Source organism: Liolophura sinensis, chromosome 1 (genome assembly GCF_032854445.1).
Source record: "Liolophura sinensis isolate JHLJ2023 chromosome 1, CUHK_Ljap_v2, whole genome shotgun sequence".
Taxonomy (NCBI): Eukaryota; Metazoa; Mollusca; class Polyplacophora; order Chitonida; family Chitonidae; genus Liolophura; species Liolophura sinensis.
In genome coordinates, this window is record NC_088295.1 from 87,955,894 (window position 1) to 87,976,345 (window position 20,452).

The 20,452-nt window shown below is 40.4% G+C and overlaps 1 protein-coding gene across 1 annotated transcript; it reads right to left on the minus strand.

The window, feature by feature from the left end:
* Positions 1-4,448: 4,448 nt before the first annotated feature.
* LOC135479651 (uncharacterized) lies at positions 4,449-19,215 on the minus strand. The gene is made up of 10 exons (XM_064759550.1): positions 19,121-19,215; positions 14,703-14,815; positions 14,195-14,469; positions 13,294-13,519; positions 13,131-13,171; positions 12,626-12,863; positions 10,823-12,153; positions 8,014-8,196; positions 7,197-7,540; positions 4,449-7,064 (listed from the first exon to the last, which is right to left on the minus strand). The coding sequence occupies exons 1-10, from the start codon at positions 19,159-19,161 to the stop codon at positions 6,845-6,847; spliced, it is 3,012 nt and encodes a 1,003-aa protein (XP_064615620.1). The 5' UTR covers positions 19,162-19,215; the 3' UTR covers positions 4,449-6,844.
* Between the last annotated feature and the right edge of the window lie 1,237 nt (positions 19,216-20,452).

Genomic DNA, 20,452 nt, shown 5'->3' on the forward strand with positions numbered 1-20,452 from the left:
TAAATACGTCTACTTCCCGCCCCAAGGTTGGAAGCGTCTCCTTGCCAAGGTATGCAAATCCTTGATGATCCCTTCGTTAGGTGATAGAAGTTTTGATGCTCTTTTTTGAGAAAGTAGATAGGATTTCAATTGTGGTAAATCCAACAAATCTGGGGATGGTCTAGTTTGCACGTCGCCCCATGCATTGAACATTCGTTTACTTTTTAGTTGTGGTTCCTCGACCGGACTTAAGTAACTGTCCAGAACGTTTGTTTCACCTAAAACATCAGATCGCTTGCCACCCCAAGCATGGAACTTTCTCTTATCGAGAAATTCATCATCAGCAAAGTATTTGTGATGGTTACTTTGAAAATTATCCCAAAGTTTGTTGTATATGTCACTTTGTATATCTGATCGTTTGCCTCCCCAGGCATGGAAACGCTGGGCTTTTTTTTCTGTCCTTAAAGCGTGCTCGCCAGCTGGGATGAGATCGGCCACACACTTGACGGATGCGACCATCACGAGTAATACACACAGGCGCTTCATGACGACCGGTTCTCTGCTTTCTGTTACTGCACAAGTTTACTCGGCTCGATACGCAACAGTCGTACAGCTAGGAGAGGTCCCTGCGTCTCCGGCAAAAAATTGGAGGAGAAAGTTGTATCTTATAGAGACTGTAGCGACGGCACTGAGTGTTTACTGGCGAAGTTGAGTCGGCCTATGACAGCCATCGATCTTGACACCATCCACAATTTGATAAATCTATTTGGTTTGTCCAATCGAATTGCCATTGCCCACGCGTGGTTCTGTGAGGGTATTCAATAACAATTGTTTGCCTCCTACTCTGTGAACAGAACACCCTTTCCATCATCTCTCTTTTCCATGTCGTCCCCGTATAACTGGGAACAAGAAGGAATAAAGTGAAACGACATTTTCTTCAAATAGAGTGAAGGCTTTAAGGAATAGGCTTGAGCCATTTTCAGTGACTAGGTCCGTTTCCCATATCTCACGTCCCTATACCAGCGATATTAGTGCGGAAATATCCACCACAGACCTGCATGGGCGTCCAATCCGATCACCATTTAATATGTTGACGGAAAGTTAAAGCATTAGATGTGACCCTCTTGTAAGACGATCGTCAGATGCCACATATAAGGTCTGGCACTTGTATAACATTGGAATAACCTGAACAGTACTGAACCTTAGCGAATGTTTCGGGCGAGGACACCTTTATGTCAGCATTCACTAGCTGTTAACGCAGATTGAAACGAGAAACACTCACAATGGTAGGTGGCACAGTAAAATGAAGAGACCACAGATTATTGATAGCTTGCCATTGTTGTGTTAGGCGGTGATTGAAAATCAAAGCCTTGTTTCTCACACAGAATTCCACTGAAACGATAACCCATTTCTTTAAGAAGCTTACCATCACCAGCATAATAATCAGCTTTTTGTCGTCAAAAAAAAAATAAATCACTAATGTCTCCCAAAAATTTGAGCTTTGCTTAATTTTACTTTCTAGATCCGTGTGCCTCATGTTTCCAGGGAAGATCCACTAAAGGTATGCGGGTAGCTACTTGTACATATTGAGATTGGCACAACACGAAGTACGTGCCAACGCACTCAGTATTGTTGGAATGGCAAAGTGAGTTTTCTAGGCATATAATCTATATTCAATCTATATTTTAGGCCATGGCACAAACTGACATTTTAAGAAAAAAACGAATCGGCAAATAAAATGTCCTCAGTTAATTTCATATTTATTTATTTATTTATTTATTTGATTGATTGATGTTTTAAGCCGTGCTCTAGAATATTTCACTTATACGACGGCGCCCAGCATTATGGTTGGTGGAAACCGGGCACAGCCCGGGGGGAAAACCACGACCGTGAGTCCGAATGTACCTGACGTATGTCCGAAATTCCCAAAAAGTGATAGCCTTGATAATTCTCAGCCAATAAATGACGCGTAAGGGGAAGTTGCCTGTTGCACTTACTTGAGCCTGTGTTATTCACCATTTGGCAAATTACAGCTAACAACTGTGGAGGGAATGTTTAGAATTATCGGCCTAAAACAAAAATTATCGTATTTATTTCATTGGTGTTTTACGCCATACTCAAGACTATTTTACTTATAATCGATAGTGGTCAGCATTACGTTGGCAAAAGACCAGGCAGAGCCCGGGGGCAAATTACGACCATGCGCGGTGTGCGGCAAGACCTTTGGACGTAAGGCTGGAGAAAAAGACAGCATAAAACGCCGGGTTATACAAACTGAACGCTTAAAGCTGACAACTCTTGACATTTCTCAGAATTCTCAAGAGAAACACTCAGCAGCATAATTTTGAATCATCACGAGCGCTTAAAATTATCACACTGTCTGAGACAAAATATCAGTGGTCATTCCTCATTTGCCACGTGTGAAAGGAATAATAGCTGGCTATTTGTTTTGGAGTTTTGTACGTACGTGCGTACGTACGTGTGTGTGTGTGTGTGTGTGTGTGTGTGTGTGTGTGTGTGTGTGTGTGTGTGTGTGTGTGTGTGTGTGTGTGTGTGTGTGTGTGTCTGTGTGTGTGTGTCTGGCTTTCTTTTCTGCAATTTCATTCATCTTCAGTGTAAAATGTGCATCAGGTCAGCTCAAACAATACCCGAATAATACTCTAAAAAAGTTTAGAGTATCTTGTGAAGAAAATGAATTGATAGTGCGTCAATCATATTATGTGATTAGCAATTTTCCTCAAAAAAGGTGGGTTCTTTTTATCTTACATTGTTCTTCTGTGGTCCATAAGTCGTAAGAATCAAGTGCAGATGGTGTTTAACTCCAGAAGATCTAAAGATGATCTATCTCTCGAATAACTACATGTATAAATAAGTAACCTGTAACAAAAACAAAGTCTGGAGGGGTGACCTCGGTGAAGGATTCTTGAGTACGGCGTAAATCAGTAATCAACTAAATCAATCAAAAGAAACCGTAAGCAGTGACAGAAAACACCTACATGACTCATACCGAGAGCAACAGATGATCTAACACAAGGATAACATATATCGTGTAACTCAAAGGACGGATAACCTGTAACCCAAGGAATCATGAACAGATTATTTATAACCCGGGGTGCCCAGAACAGATGACCTGTAGACAGGGTAACAGAGAACAACTGAACCCCTGGGTGTCGAGAACGGATGACCTGTAAGTGTAACAGCGAACAACTGACCTCCTGGGTACCCAGAACAGACGACCTGTAGACTGGGTAGCAGTGAACAACTGGACCCCTGGATGCCGAGAACGGATGACGTGTAGACAGGGTAACAGCCAACAAGTGACCTTCTGGGTACCAAGAACAGATGACCTGTAGACCGAGTAACAGCGATCTAGTGGCCTGTAACCCGGGAAATAGATCATATCTAAATCAGTAGCCTCGAGCAGATGAAGTGACCAATAACCTGGGGAACCGAGAACGGATGCCCTGTAGCCCTTGGTATCGAGAACAAATGATCTGTTACCTGGATTGCCGAGAATGGATGACCCGTGACCCTGGGAACTAATATCAGATGGCCTGTAACCCTGGGAACTCAAAACAGATAGCATGTAACCAGGGGAACTCAGAACAGATGACATGTAACCAGGGGAACTCAGAGCAAATGACATGTAACCAGGGGAACTCAGAACAAGTGACATGTAACCAGGGGAACTCAGAACAGATGACTCGGGAATTCATTTATGGTGTAAGAACAGAAGAAAACCCTGGCAGGCCTCCAGGAACATAAAATACCTAACTTGTCAATGCGGCTAATATAGTCAGAATATAATGTATCCCTTTTGAAAGCTTTTATATAAGTATTCAAAAACATTACTCTTAAAAGAAATGGCAACAAAAATGTAATCAAAGTGATTTCAGAAGAGGGGTCCATGCAGGCATAAGGGGCCATAGGTAATTTTTATTACGTCCTTTGTAACTCTATAGATCACCTTTTAAGGGATACAGCATTTTAGAGAAACCGGAAACACAAGATTCAGAATCAGACGCGAGACACTCCTTTTTCCTGCAAAGCACCGCCTCCCCTTATTATTACAACCTTGATAATAACTTGAGATAACTCCAGACGTATTCCACTACCACTTTCTCGTTGAAAATGGCTTTAAAGTATATAAGAGTTGTCTCTTAATCGAAAGGTAACAACTGATTCAACACCACTTCCACATGGCAAAATGTTGATGGGTGACGTCACAGCGGAACAGAGGCCTACTCGGGTTGAAGAAATATCTTGCCCTTAATTGGTTAAAACTGAGAGCATGGTGGCTTGTTCGATTTTCACAACGTGGACGCCTTTGCTCACTTTGAACTCCGATATAATTATCCTACATCACAAAAATAAAGAAGTGACGTATATTTAAACTTCATCCGTGACTCTTTTCTCGATACATAGGCCTACATGTATATAAATTTGGTCTAGTGTTGTTTTCCTTGTAATCTGACATCAGAATGCCTCTCCTGCTGTGTACAGAAGGCGCGTGTACCATTGACATTCGATATATATACTTCTGAATATAAATTAACAAAGAAACAGCACTGTCTTCAAGTTTTATTATGTATACATCTTTTCATCTTTTTGGTAAATAGCACCAAAGTAAATATTAAATACAAGCTTGCACATTTGATACATTATTTCCATGAGAGAGGACAATGAACAATGTTAATTTAAAAAGTTTTTCTAAAATTTGCTATGGAGATGGTAAAGAAGACAAAACTTCATCACTGAACAATTTCAGCTCCAATTTGCTTTGGTGGAGACAGTTCTATATCATGACACAAACAACTATAATCACACATAATTTAAATGCCTTAACATATTCTTTGGTGTGAAAGATTCAAATTCTTTATGATATCCACATGAATTCCATTTCACCGAAATGCTTATTTTAATAAATCGTGTGTATTATGGGCGTCCTTCAGGTTAACATGATTGACGTCCACCAAATGGCTGATTTGCAATTTACCAAATGCGCAGTACAAATACCTCTATATCAGGCAATTGTTTGTGTACCTTTCTTTTCAACCGATTATGAGGAATTTAAACATTAAGGTTACAATATTTATAAATGCTGCTTTATGACCATTATCAGTCAAAAAAGGCATAAAACAGAACTGCACAGGATACAAAATGCTGGAAATAAGTTCGTGGGTTTACAATGTATAAGCAGATTCCATTGACCAATCTTACACGCGTCACACCCGATTAATGATGCAATGTTCGACAATAAAGAGTGAATACAATGTAATACAATGTGTAATATTTATAACAGACACTCTTGTTCTTAAAATAACTCATGTAATGAAACATATATTTGGGTAAAGTCCAATGCATTAATAAGCAAATTAAGCGTACGGAGAGCTGTGTAATTACATGGACAATGTAATCCTAAAAAGTTTTCCAAGTGAGGGGGAATAACTCTAGTGTTCAGTAATGGTCTGTATGTAACATTACTCAGCAGCGAGTAGTACACCTACAGCGTATATATGTCCAACACTGGAGGACGGGAAATAACTATTGTTCATATTTGTATCGCTATTTCAGTCTTATATGTGTAAGATCACTATCACCAATAAGCGGTTACTTGAGGATAGCCGGATTACAACCATTTCCAAACCATAAATTTACAGTTTGTCTGCCGTTAGCGTATGGTGTGAGAAATTTTTATCTACATCAGTTTTAAGTACTAAAATGCGAATGGGGGGTTTAGAACTGTAGATTTGCTAGTATGAACATTAGTTAGTTAAATGGATTACTGGCACCATATATTTGCGTATCTTATCACTAAGTCACCATGTAAAGAATTTATCCCGCAAAGACCTATCAATTCAGTGCAGAAGACTGATATATAGGTGAATCGTTACATCGCTGGACGTCATCAAAGGGGGATAACCTACTCAGCAGACACTCTTGACGTCGTTTTCTGGATTCTACGACGTATCTGTACGCAACAAAAAAGCGGAGTATTTGGTTTGATAGGGAATAATGCGTCTTGTTGTGGCAGGAGAGTGCATCCCGCCAAAGTGTTACCGACACTGAATTATCACGCAAAATACAGCAGACATGACACCACACCCAGTCACCGGGGCCACCAGTCATGTTTTCCTGCTTTAACCTCTCAGTGAGGGCCAAGTGATTTGATTGGTGTTTTACACCGTACTCAAGAATATTTCACTTATATGACGGCGGCCAGCATTATGGTGGATGGAAAGCGGGCACAGCCCGGGGGAAACCCACGACCATCCGCAGGTTGCTGACAGACCTTCCCACATACCGCCGGAGAGGAAGCCAGCATGAGCTGGACTTGAACTCACAGCGACCGCATTGGTGAGAGACTCCTGGGCCATTACGCTGCGCTAGCACGCTAACCAACTGAGAGCGCCAAGTGAGGCAGCACCTAGTACCATTTTTAAAGGCTTTGGTATGACCTCACCCGGGTTTGATTTCTGAGACTTGCCGGAAGTTAAGAATGCGCATAGTGTGTTAATGGTTACATGTAGCTATCGGGTGTAACAAGGAAATTATCCGGTAAAAAGAGGTTAATGGCGACTATAAGGAGGCATAGTATATAGTTACCTGATATAAAGAGGTAAATGTCGACTGTAACTACAGAGGTAACTACGGGGTGTAAATGCTCACTAAGGGTTGCAAAATACGAGATAAAAAATGGTAGAGACATACATAAATATACACAAAACTGTCAGTCACAAATGTTCAGTGATTGAACAAGCTGTTCAGATAAACTGTGCAAGTGTTGAAATTAGACATGTACCGCATACGTAGGCAGAGTTGTTCTTTAACCTCCGGTTGTTAGGATGACAAAACTGCGATCAACTCATACATCCGTTTCCAATTTGGTGTTAACTCTATGCGATTGTGAACTTGACGGATCGTCTTTGGGAGAAAAGTGACAGTGGCTGAATGTCTGTACCATGTCTAACCTGCCGATAATTGTCAATACTTCCGGCAATTTCTGACGAAACACCTTGGGACCGAGTTGCCTAAAACAGCTTAAGACCACCCTGTACTTGCATTCAAACCCGTCGCCCGAGTTGCTGCAACAACAAATTAGATTTCATGGTTAATTATATGTGTATATGTCTATATATATGTATATATGTATGCAGTCAACGAAAGACATCATTTTTTATTACATTCGAAGTCGGACATGATCGCTTTGTACTTACTCGTTAAATACCAATTCTGTCTTGGTATCGGGAACACCCATTTCCCGCGCAAAACGCCTGGCTTCACGAATGTCTAAATCACTGGCTAGCGAATTAATGAATGTAATCTCGCTGTTTTTTTGGCAGGAGGTTGGAGACAGGTTTGGAGTGGCTGGTCCCAAGCTGATGACGATATCATATGTGGTTCTCATCACCACCGCATTCTTCACCGTCAGAGACAAGTGCTCCACATCCAGGAAGCATTCAATAAAGCTAGGCTCGCTTTCGCTTTCGTATGTCCACTCTCCGGCTATTTCTGGCAAATCAGACGGCGTCTCACACGATAACACATTGGATATTGTTTTCTGTAATAGAAGGATACAAATACTAGTAATAATAACATTCTGCATTTAAGTGAACGGTACCCCAACTCACCGGTTTTAACACACTGCAAAAACAAGCCGAAAATAGATACTGAACTCAGCTATACAGTTCTATTAAGTCGAATCATCACTGTACATGCGGCGCTCTCTGCCCTCACTTTAGATTACTGCCATTACTAGACTAGGAATGGAACAAAGGATGAGACCACAGTGGCTTTGTCGTTGACTAAAATATATTGTTGGTGGCCGAGATTTAAAGCATGTGCGCAGAGAGCTTCAAAATCAAAAAGGTGTGTGATGTTAATATCTCTGGATTTCCCGAAAAACTTTAATATAAAGTCTCTTATCCCTGGTAATGAAAACTGCATTGTTCAGAAATTATTTGAACGGGGCTCAGATGATTCAGGATAAGAAGCCACAAACCTTCAAGAGGCATGGGATGACAGGAGACATACCTTAGAGTTATCAAATATAGACCGTCCACCATTTCGTGTCCTAGGCCTCCATTTGCCTTGAGACCTGTCTGACAATTCAAGGTTAGTGCACAACTCGTCATTTTTATCAACCGTTTCATGCAGCTGAATTGTTTTTGCGTCCACCGTTTGAAATTCAAACTTCCGTTGGTTCTCTTCTAATTCCTAGCAAACAAATAAAATTAATCACTTGAAAAACTGATTGTAAATAATCATATTTGTTTCTGTGTTCATTTATCTTTTAGTTTAAAGGACAAGACAGCACCTGGCTACAACATATTTCAGTCGAAAGCAGAATACTCAAGCTTTATTAAAAGTATCATGCTTTATAATTTTATTGAGATTCCACCGAATAACGTGTGGAACAAAGTGACAAGACTGCACAAATAACTGATGTGAATCGAGGCAGGCATCTTGACAATTTTATCTAATCTAACATGTTTCTATCAGATTGCGCGGCCTAAGATGTGACGTAACCTTTACCCATTCACTCCACGAAATGGCAGTATAGCACAGAACTATTGTAATACCTCATTTTGAGATCGTTTACAACGACTTAGTTACGTGTAGCCGAAGGGCCATTTAACACAGTGTTGTGGGATAGGTGTGTATCATTTACACACCTATCATTTTACCACAACAGATGTAAAATTAGTTGATTTACAAACTGTGTAATATTCAACAACTGTATCACAAATTATGTAAGTCTGTAGCATACCGTCTCGTCCCAAACCGCATTCATCTCCCCAGTAGACTATAGGGCTACTTAGACACGCTGTTCAAATTATACTTACATTTATTTCCATTTTTGTCAGAACTGAGCATGAATCTAGTTGTACAACAATCCTGTTGTAATTTTGTAAACATTTAACAGGGGTAAAATCAACAGCACAATCCCTCCGTAGGCTAGGACCTGAACCAGGAATAGCCCGGTCGTGCATCTAAACTGTAAATGATACAGCAGGCTTATTTTATCAACAGTTCAAGCAGTGGGGGAAATATCCTTCCAGTATGTCCAATATCCGAGAAAGCTATTTATCACTTGGATTTTCATCGCCGAAGTTCACAACTTTTATCTACCATAGGCTACAGCTTTGGCTATAATACGGAAAATACCTTCGACGTTAGACAGCTAAAGTAAAGGTGACGTCCACCTTGCTGTCGATAATGAAGACTCACTAAATTTTTACTGGGTTGAAAAAAATTTAAGGAACTATTTAAGGCCGGTTTAAGATACTCTGAATGGAAGTTTTTCAGTGGACATAAACATTAGTCAGGTGTTGTCTTTCACTTTAATAGCTCTGCGATTCCAGAAGGCTTAAACTTTAATAGCTTGAAAACAAGACACCTTACTCAATCACAATATACCCATAGCATACAGATGACACGACACAAGACTCCTCACTCAATCACAATATACCTATTATACCCATATCGTACAGATGACACGACATAAGACACCTTACTCATTCAAAATATACCCATATCGTACAGATGACACGACATAAGACACCTTACTCAATCACAATATACCCATATCGTACAGATGACACGACATAAGACACCTTACTCAATCACAATATACCCATATCGTACAGATGACACGACATAAGGCACCTTACACAATTACAATATACCCATATCGTACCTATGACACGACACAAGGCTCCTTACTCAATCACAATATACCCATATCGTACAGATGACACGATTTAAGGCACCTTACACGATTACAATATACCCATGTCGTACAGATGACACGACATAATGCACCTTAGTCAATCATAATAAACCCATGTCGTACCGATGACACGACACAAGACTCCTTACTCAATCACAATAGGGGGCCTCCGTGGCTCAGTTGGTTAGTGCGCTAGCGCAGGGTAATGACCCAGGAGCCTCTCACTAATGCGGCCGCTGTGAGTTCAAGTCCAGCTTATGCTGGCTTCCTTTCCGGCCGTATGTGGGAAGGTCTGTCAGCAACCTGCGGACGGTCGTGAGTTCACCCGGACTCCGTTTCCTCCCACCATAACGCTGGCCGGTGCCGTCGACAGAAGACCCGTCACTCAATCACAATATACCCATATCGTGCCAATGACACGACACAAGACACCTTACCCAATCAAAATATACCCATATCGTACAGATGATACGACACAAGACTCCTTACTCAATCACAATATACCTATAATCGCACCGATGACACGACACAAGACTCCTTACTCAATCACAATATACCCATATCGTGCCAATGACACGACACAAGACACCTTACCCAATCAAAATATACCCATATCGTACCGGTGACACGACATAAGGCACCTTACTCAATCACAATATACCCATATCATACCGATGACACAAGACTTACTCAATCAAAATATACCCATAGACGAATTGCCTCAACTGTACCATGATTCATTATCAATTCAGTCCCTTATCCACTAATTCATTGTATGAGATCACAATCTGGTTGATTGAATCTCTCAGTGTAAATTGCAAGAACAGAGAAAGTTTATGTTCCGCTGGTAGTTCTGACATGGATATACGTATATTAAAACATCTGTTAAGTTTTACTGTGTTGTGTGTGATATTTTTAGTAATATGTCCAAGTTCACAGCTTACTGCGACAAAATTTAGGCTGCGGCTTTAAGTTAGCAGATTTGTCATGTTTTCAGCGAATCCGGTCTCTCCGGTTTCTTCCTCCCCAAAACCTGACCGCCTTCTTATAAGTGAAAACGTGCTTGAATATGACACTGAATACCACGGAAATAAGTAAATAAATAAATACCGTGAGAAAATCTTTTATAAGGTGTAGCTTGTCGCAAATGAAGAGACGTATTGTCACTTCGATTAGGCTGTCGCCCAAAGTTCTGGTCCGGCTCATCACCACGCCCTCTAGGTATATCTTGTCTCTGCTACACGAACTGCAGGCAAAGGCTGTGAAGTGCTTTGTGTAGACATGTACAAAACCTTCTTCTATGACATCATAGTAAACGTCAGGTTCGGCTTCATGACTTGGTGGGTGACGTCGTGTGTGACGCGGTACTGACGTCACAGACATATCTCCATCCCCAGGGATGCAAAGTACTCGGAATGTGCTGTCGTCAAGATCGTATTGTGATACCGGTATCATTATAACCAAGTGACGATGAAACTGGAATCGCTGATTTTCAACAAATTCTACGACTGGAGAAACAAACTTTTCACCTTGCCGAAGCTTGAAAAGTTGAACGAATCTGTCGAGATTTGTGAAGACCTTGCCATGAATTTTCACCGCCATACCGGCATCGACGGCTCCTGGAGGGACCGTCAAGTTGACGGCTGATCCGGCTTTTGGCAAACTGCCGCCATTGTGATCAAAACTTGCTCCTCTGTCCCACTCTCCACCCAAGATATTTCGACGATTTGTTTTCTTTATCGATGTTTGAGTGAACTGATCCCTGACGAGGCAATCCGTGGCATTCATATCACAATACGAGACAGACTTCTCAAATTGTTTAATTAGTGACGGTAAAAACTTCCAGAACTCTAAAGGTTCACTGATGGCGTTATCAACAGACGCTAAACGACAGCTTCCTTTCATCACATTTAACAAACTTGGAAGAGAATGGAATGTCTTCGACCAATTGCTCAGACTGGCATTTTCTGGTTTGTTTGAGCATCTTGGAAAAGCCAAGTCCATAACATCTGGCCATCTCTTCTGGCAAGCTTCTGATTCAGAAACGTTTGCATACGGATGACTAATTGGTGGCCCTTTTGTTGCAAAAGGTTCAGAGTGACATCGTCTGTGGCCTTGAGTAGCACGGATTAGAGGTGCCTGAGAGTGTTGCTGCACGCTGGCTGTACTGTAACTCATGGAAACTAAACAATTTGTGTTTGATACAGGGTCATCTGGTAAGATATGGCAACATGAAGCATCTTCCTGTAACAAGGCGCAATATGCATCATTGTTGGCGGCGGCAGTATCTGCTGCTTCATTTATTTCTGGTGGTTTTGAGTACCTCTTTGATCCTTTTCTAAAAAGTCCGAAGACTAATAGCAGAATGACAGAGAATGCAAGCACTAATACGATGACGACGATAGGGACGAAATATAACAATCTTGTGTGCCTGAGAGATTCTAGTAAAACAGAAAAAAACAGAAAATATTGTTATTTGCTAGTTTATAGTATAGCATTCGATCAATGCTCTGGTAAAGCAGAAAACTGAGAATTTTGTCATTTGCTAGTTGATGGTATAGCATTAGATCGATGTTCTGGTATAGCACAAAGCATTATCAAAAAATATTTCATCACCATCAGAAGTCGAACAGGCAAATGATTAATCATCGTTTTGCCTAAAACATGACGTTCTAGGCAAATGAGTTATGATTACACTTGACTATGGATAAACAAATTAGCATAGAAAAGTAGTTTGGACTTTTTATGGCAAAGCAAGTGTAACAGGGTATATTAAATGCTTCTTTTAACAATAACAAGCTCCCCAAGGCCAATTAAACGCACTGTTTTTCAATTTTAAGAAAAGCATGGGATAATCCAAGCAACAAAACCAAATGTACAAGAGATCCCAAAAGAAGCATTCACAAATCAAACCTTTTTCGTCCAAATCGATGCCATTGGACAACGTGGAGTTTTCCTCGTAAGGTTTGAGACGCGTGGCGTTAAAATCGCAGCACCTTGCAGACTGTGGCGGTGTCGCGGTAGAGGCAGCAAGCGGTGATGGCCTAATGGATGCTGAATTTGTCCACAAGTTAGAGGTTGCTTCTCTGGAAGAGGTTAGAACGCTTTCCACGTCTACTTTCAACGGCCTTTTTAGGTTTTTTGCATAACCCTGTGTAATGGTATAATGAGTGGGGTAGTATTTCATTATACTGAAACAATAATTGTCAGTAATTAAATTCAGCTTTACATTATTCATGACAACTTGATAACAATTAAGTTAAGAACAAAGTTTCTAATAGTGTGTCAGTGTGTCATCTCTCAACCAAAGATTGGATAAAGGAAGACAGAATCGTCGCATACACGAAACAAAACTTATATATTAGTTATATATCTAACTGAATAGTTTTTGAGGAAGGACTTTGGCAACCATTCTTACCATCTTACGTCGTTTGCCTTTCCAAGTACTGCATTTTTTACCTGTAAGTAAAATAAAAAAAAAAGAATATAAACAATAAATGTTCTATAAAGGCATACATGTACGTTAAGGCGTTCAATAACGATGCAATCAGTTCAACAGCTAACATAATTTGTTAACTTACCCTGGCAGAGATTCCTGACTTCATATTCAAAGTTGTCTTTACACTCGCTGTCCCGATCTGGCAGGCACTCCGTGATCACATGCTCACAACTAGTACATGTAAGGCATTTCTCCATTCCGAAATAAGCAGAGAATAAACCGGTAGGGCATGGCTGGCAGGTATAGGTAGGCTCGCGACTTTCTGACAGTAATATATCACTGGGTTGAAAGCCCGGCAAACATGGAATCTGAAGATGAAGAGTAGAAGGTAAATTATTAACAATGAACAATACTTATTTGATTCATCTATTTTATTTGGTGTTTTATGTGCTTGAACAATATCAAGTCTAACAAAATACCGCGCAGACGAAATGATCCAATCCGACGGAGGAGGTCCCGGCAGTGCTCAACAGAGGAGCCCAAGCACGGTCCAACGGTGGAGTCCGAGCACAGCCCGGCGGTGGAGCCCGAGCACAGCCCACAGGTGGAGCCCGAGAACAGCCCGACGGTGGAGCCCAAGCACAGCCCACAGGTGGAGCCCGAGCAGACCCCAACGGTGGAGCCCGATCAGAGCCCTGCGGGGGAGGTCAAGTTGAACACAGCGGCGGAGCCCGAACAGAGCCCTGCGGAGGAAACTGAGTTCAGTCTATCAGGAGAAACCGAGCCGAGCCTAACGGGGAAAATGAAGTAGAGCTCAACTTAGCGCAATGGAAGACACCGATCAGAGTCAAACGGAGCCGTTCGAGCAGAACCCAATGGAAGAGCAGAATGTATGGTATGCTGTGCTTTCTATAGCACTTTTCTAAGACTCAGCATGGTCCTAGCATGCCAACCAGCTTGATTAAACCTTAATAACTAACATGAAATAACGTACACAATATTCTTAAGTCTCAAGCAGCTAACATGGAAGAAAAGTCACCGACCTTTAGGGGTTTATAAGTGTTTCCCCTGTGACACAGAAGGTGGGATCTTTTATACCGCTGGTCCTTGCAGCATCCATACTTCTTGCCGTATTTGCTAAGCAGCTGGGCTTTCGGTCCACACTTTATCTTCGTCCTTGTGCGCTTGAACGGTTTGCCGTGGAGACATTTCAGTTTTGGATGGTCGACCGGCAGAATTCGACCCGAGCAGCAAATATAGTTTGGAGTATGACTGAAGGTTTCTGGGTGGCACACGTCTGATTTCAGGTTTAAAAACCCTAAAATAAGCACAGTTATAGACTGTTATATACATGTACTGCAACAAATTGTCTCCCGCCCTTAAAACCTTATTCAAATGCATTTCAAACTATAAATGTGAAAGATAACATGCAGCACTCTTGTTCTGTAATACTGAGTTCTCAACACAGTTATCGCTACAGCAATAGTGACAACCCTTCGACAATGCATGTTTAAGGATACAGTGTTAAAAAATATAAATTAAGTGACATACTTTGTGCATGCCGAATGTCCACTTCCACTTCCGGAATAGCCCTTGCTACACTATACTTTGCTATGGTGCATACCACCAGAAGGTATACTTCCAACTTAGGATGACGATATACACTGGAAAAGCAAGATCAAAGAGGAAAATCAGTGTTAAACAATTTATTCTGTAAATGCTAGAGTAAGATTTGTATATTTTACAATCATGATATTAACTCACAGCTCATATACAGACAGTTTAAGTTACAACCAAGAATACAACTGCCTCCGATTCTTGAAGCTTGCGTTCAAATAATAAAGGACAGTAGAAAAATACTAAAGATCTGTAAAACAGAAAGATATTGCTATGACTGCCAAGGCTGCTGCATGCTTATAAACAGGCCTCCTGACATGACACAGTTCTGATTTAGTCTAAGTGTTCAAATAATAAAAGACAGTAGAAAAATACTAAAGATCTGTAAAACAGAAAGATATTGCTATGACTGCCAAGCCCACTGACATGATACAGTTCTGATTTAGTCTAAGTGAGGGCAAAACTCTCTGTATGGATATCCTTCAAACTGCCTAAGTACGGTGTCTATCAGCCTTGCATGCATGTATGTGCCGTTTTACGCCGCTATATTTTCCGATCAAATATGTGGTCAAGAATGTCAGACTTGTAAGAGAATAGGAAAGCAATCCCACGTACACACATCACATAACATGCACCATATGTTTTTTTATCACCAAAGAACCCAATTCACAACCACCTTGGTTAATTAAAGTACTTAATGATCGTTCATTTGGTTCATCGGACCTGAAAATAAACCGGAGATTGACGCACTATTTTCCATTATCAGTAATTTCTATCTTTCTGAAGCATGCTAAAGAAAAGTGGTGATGAATTTCTGACAAATGAAAATAAATCTACCTGTAGGCCTACAGGTATATGTGCTTGAATGTACCTGTACCACCACATACACTTACACTGATGGCCAATGAAATAGCACAAGCCCGTCAGCGATACCTCGATCGCTGACCCGAATTCTTTAGGTATAGTTGTCACAAATGAGAATAATCCAGTTTAATGAGGCTTCCAAGCTAAAAGATGGAAACCTATTGTGTTTGCTCGGGCAACTAAAACATTCGTTTTCAAATTGCTTTATGTCATGTTTCTAGAAAGCTACAAATCGCAGACGTTCGAAATTTGGCAGCAACATTTTAGCGGATGTTATTTTTTACTATTTTGAAGTTTTTTCTTCTCTGTAGTTTGGCGTCCATATTCGATATAGGGTAAAACCTTTAAACATTTTCCTCTCAGAACCAATGGACGGATAGTTCCAAAATTTGATGTGGATGCAGAGTGACACTGAATTTTATTTAACTTTGATGTATTCCATTGTCATTCTCATGATGCTTTTGTCTCTGTTTGCAAAGATAGAGTAAAATAAAACACTAATTTTTAGCTCTTAAACTAACGGAATTTCAATGGCCTGTAAATTGAAATCTAGGGGAGCTAGAAATGTGTAATGTGCATCAAATTATTGTCCAAGATGTGCTCTTTTCATGAATGTTGAAAACCTATACACAGAATGCAGGGAGTTGATAAGAAATAAGCAAGGAAGTAACCTAAATCGCCTTGAACCGTGAGAATATTAGCTATATATCGAAGTGCAAGCACGACAAAATATAAAACGACCAAACCTTTGTTGAAAAGAGCTAAATTGACCAACAGAACTAGAAGTTGGTCTGTAAACTGACTTGGTGAAGCTAAGAACCCAGTTTCAATTCAGAATAACCAACCGTTTTGAAAAAATAGTCCGGAAACCTGGCATCCATATAAACGTGACACAAAAGAGCGCTCAACTGAAACTGAAGTGTATACCGTGGTGGAGCTATGTACCAAGTCTTAATCAATTTGGTAAATCACCCAGTGTCCAAAACAAGTCAAAACGGACAAAATTTTGTCAACAGAAGGACAAAATGGTCCAACGCTCAAACTTTGTCTGGAAGCCATCATGTTAAAGCCATGTATGGGACAAGTTTCAGTTCAGTACTAGGAACTGTTTTCAAAAAATAAGTAGAGAGGAGCGGAGGGGCTTCAAACACCCACCCCGGCACACACACACATACCTACATACATACCTACATACATACCTACATACATACACGCACCCACCCACGCACACATGCACATAGCCACTCACATATGTACATACATACGTACATACATACACGCACCCAAGTATACCATAAGTCACACTTAAGTGAAATTTTCCCACCTGGATCATTATTTTCTGAATTTATGTGTACAAACTGTTTTACAATTAAACGCCAACTTCTCTTCTATTTTCACAAATATCGTGGAATAATAAAGTACACAAATTTTGACTGGAAATATTAAAATTATGTTCTTTTCTGTATATCATTTAAAGCCTCACTTAGCCCATCTCTTGGTGTCCAAAATGGCTGAGAAGCCAGCCTTGTGGTAATTTAGTGCCACAGTGTAGGCTATCCTCTCCTAGTATGCTGGGATTGATAGGCCTCACTCTCCAATTTCTTTTAACGTCACTGTATCATATCTTTCACATACCTTTTGCCAGGATATTCAAGTGAATGCACCGTGAACATCAATAGACTGTCATGTTTTATTTCTAATAGGACTTTTAGATGGGATTGCACCATTATCTAGGCAGATCTAGAAGCCCATCGAAACACAGTAGGAAAGTTTTGATTGAGAGGGATGTTATCAGGGGGTTCCCCTCATTTTCCCAGCAATATTTCACCTGTACTGGTTATACATCCAGGGCGATACAATTCGCCCCCGCTGGGAAAACCCAGTTTTTATGCCTGGTGACCCATCCTTTCATATTGCTTGACACAAAAACTTCGAAATAGATCGCCTACATTCTTCCGTTCATACAGGTTTATATATTTACCATTACAAAGCTATTTGATTACAAAGCATTTTAGGATGTTCTGTAATAATGACACACAGACCAAAGAGCACATGAACATATTTACCTGGAAACTACAGTTTTAAATTATTACCCTGGGTATTTAAAACTGACAGAATATATTTGGTCTATATGAAATAAGACATCTGCATGTAAGGCCTCGTTTATGTTTTGCTGAGTATATAAATTTTATTTAGAAACGTGATATGGAATTTAGTACTGTAAGTTTCAGAATAAACGGAATATTTTATTCACAGGTGAAATCTCCAGTATTTTCCAAAAACATTTATAAGCTGTCAGTTAAGTTTAATCTTGAGCTGCAAATATGTATTTCTTATAACACTTAAAGGAACTAATAGGAATATCTTGTTATAAGAGCGCTTTGTGCTTTCGTTCTGATAACAGAAAAGTCGTTCCTGGGAATCATGTGTGATGTAAAATAGCTGTATACATCACGTGCTTGAGTTTTTTCTTGGAATTGATGCGTTACGCGCGTGGTGATTTGCGTATAACATCGTATGATGCTACAATGATTACCTTGGCTAGTTTACATACGTGTTCTTGTTGACAGCCTTAAACAACACAATTAATTTACCCCTTCTCTTTATGCATGATGAAACACTGTACACTGGGTTCTCGGTGGTTATTATAAATGACTCCTATACATCAGTGGCCACTCCCCCAGTCACACAGCGTTTAGGGCAGACAGCGTAATACAGACTTGAACATACATGGACGCACTTGTAAGGTGGAGGTACCAGCTGTATATAATTATGGTACAGGCATACAAAAATATCTCCACGAATTACCATTGCAACGTACTCGCTGTACGATTTATCACAGCCACTTAATCGCTGTGCGATTTATGATAACACATCCACTTACTCGTTGTATGTACGATTTACTACTGCTACGTACTCGCTGTACGATTTGTCAAAGCCACCTAATCCCTGTGTGATTTATAATAACACAGCCACTTAATATACGATTTACCACTGTTATATACTCGCTGTACGATTTATCAAAGCCACTTAATCGCTGTTCGATTCACGACAACCACGTAATCGAAGTGCGAATTACCACTGCCACTGATTCATTGTACGATTTTACCACTGCCACGTACGGTAATCGCTATACAATTTAAATCAGAGTGACATACAGACTTTGATTCGACTGTTGCCAACTACACCCAAAAACAAGATCATGCTTCACCATGTCCACTGTTTAACTAACTGGTCCGATATTTGCTGTATAACAACAAAGACAAGCAGCGTATCTGTAGCCCAAGGTTACACAGAAATTCGTAAAAGGTAAATTCTTAACTTACTATGGCGGGTATGGCTGAATGGAAAGCGTGATGCGTGACGCACCGTTACCTTGGATTATGGATTGCACGCGGAGGTTCGGTCAACATTTTCTCTTTGATATAGCCTACAGTAAGCTGTTCGTAAGTCACTATAATCAACACGCGGTCAAATGGGGCACTTACTGCATGATGAGTGATGTACTGACGCCCTTCGTATGGAACATCGTCTGTGATAATCTGACTTAAGAACTTCACTCAATCTCCTTCATGGCGTCGAGTCCATCTCTACTAGGCCTGTACTGACACACATCTACTATGTAATGCCTTCTGCCGGGTTATACTTAGACATTACCTCACTTCCTTGTTCGGGTTTGCAAACGGGTTCTGTGGGAATTCCCATAAGGTTAAAAATATCACATGAACAAACAAGATTATCATACTGCAGCGATAAAGTTGTGATAAGACCTTTAAATACTACATGATTATTTAAACTATTGGTTTGATTTTATGATGAACTGATTCGGTATAAGATGAATGCAAGGGCCAAGCCATCGCCAATAAGGTCACGGGTTCGAATCCGGTCAGTGCTTGTTGGTTCGGGTGCGGCTTTCAGTAAGAAAGTTCCTCAGGTACATAAACTTATCAGGGCATTCTTCTACTAGGGGTCCTTTACACGCCAACAGTCGTCGTGGAGGTATGAAAATCCTCAAATACGGCGTTATGAGCCAATCAGTTAAATAAATGACATATATGTGTATATATAATTATACAAAAACATGTTCAGATATAACAGGGTTGCTTTAGTTGCTGCTGATTTCGCACTTTAAATGTTTTGTAATACGAATAATTTGGTGTCAAAAATTGTTGCTTTTACACATGATGATTTATGAGGTGTTATTAAATTATTTATGGCAAATAATCGTATCAAATTACTGATGCAGGTATCGATATTTAGGCCTACTCATTGCCACAACTGAATTATCGATACATGTCTCTACGTACATGGCTTACATTTTTTCATTGGTCACCAAAAAGTCACAAGTAGTGCATAGGACTTGTTAATTAGGATCACTGTCACACGAAAATGTAAGTTGTGCACACCTAATCTGTTTGTGTTATTCCATGGTGTAAATCCATAAGGAAGCTCTTGATATTTCCATACTATAGATATACTAGTCTGCACATCACATAACTTACGTTCTTGAAGAGAGACATCCAGTCAAATCAATGGCCAGACGTGTTATTCAGTTCATCCGCTAATCACATGGGGATTTCCCCTGATCATGCTTACCGCTGGTTGAAGTCTACAGCATAAATATGTAATTGATCGTATACTGTAGTCTGGTGAAGAGATAGCTGCAGACAGACGGAACTGAACACATACATATCCTATAAGTGGCGTGAGTGAGGGTCTCACGTGCTACCGTCATAACAACAGGGCTATATATAGCCCAGATAAAGCTACTTGTACAGAATTGTGGGTAGGCCTGTGTCCCATGCGCAATGTTCATGCTA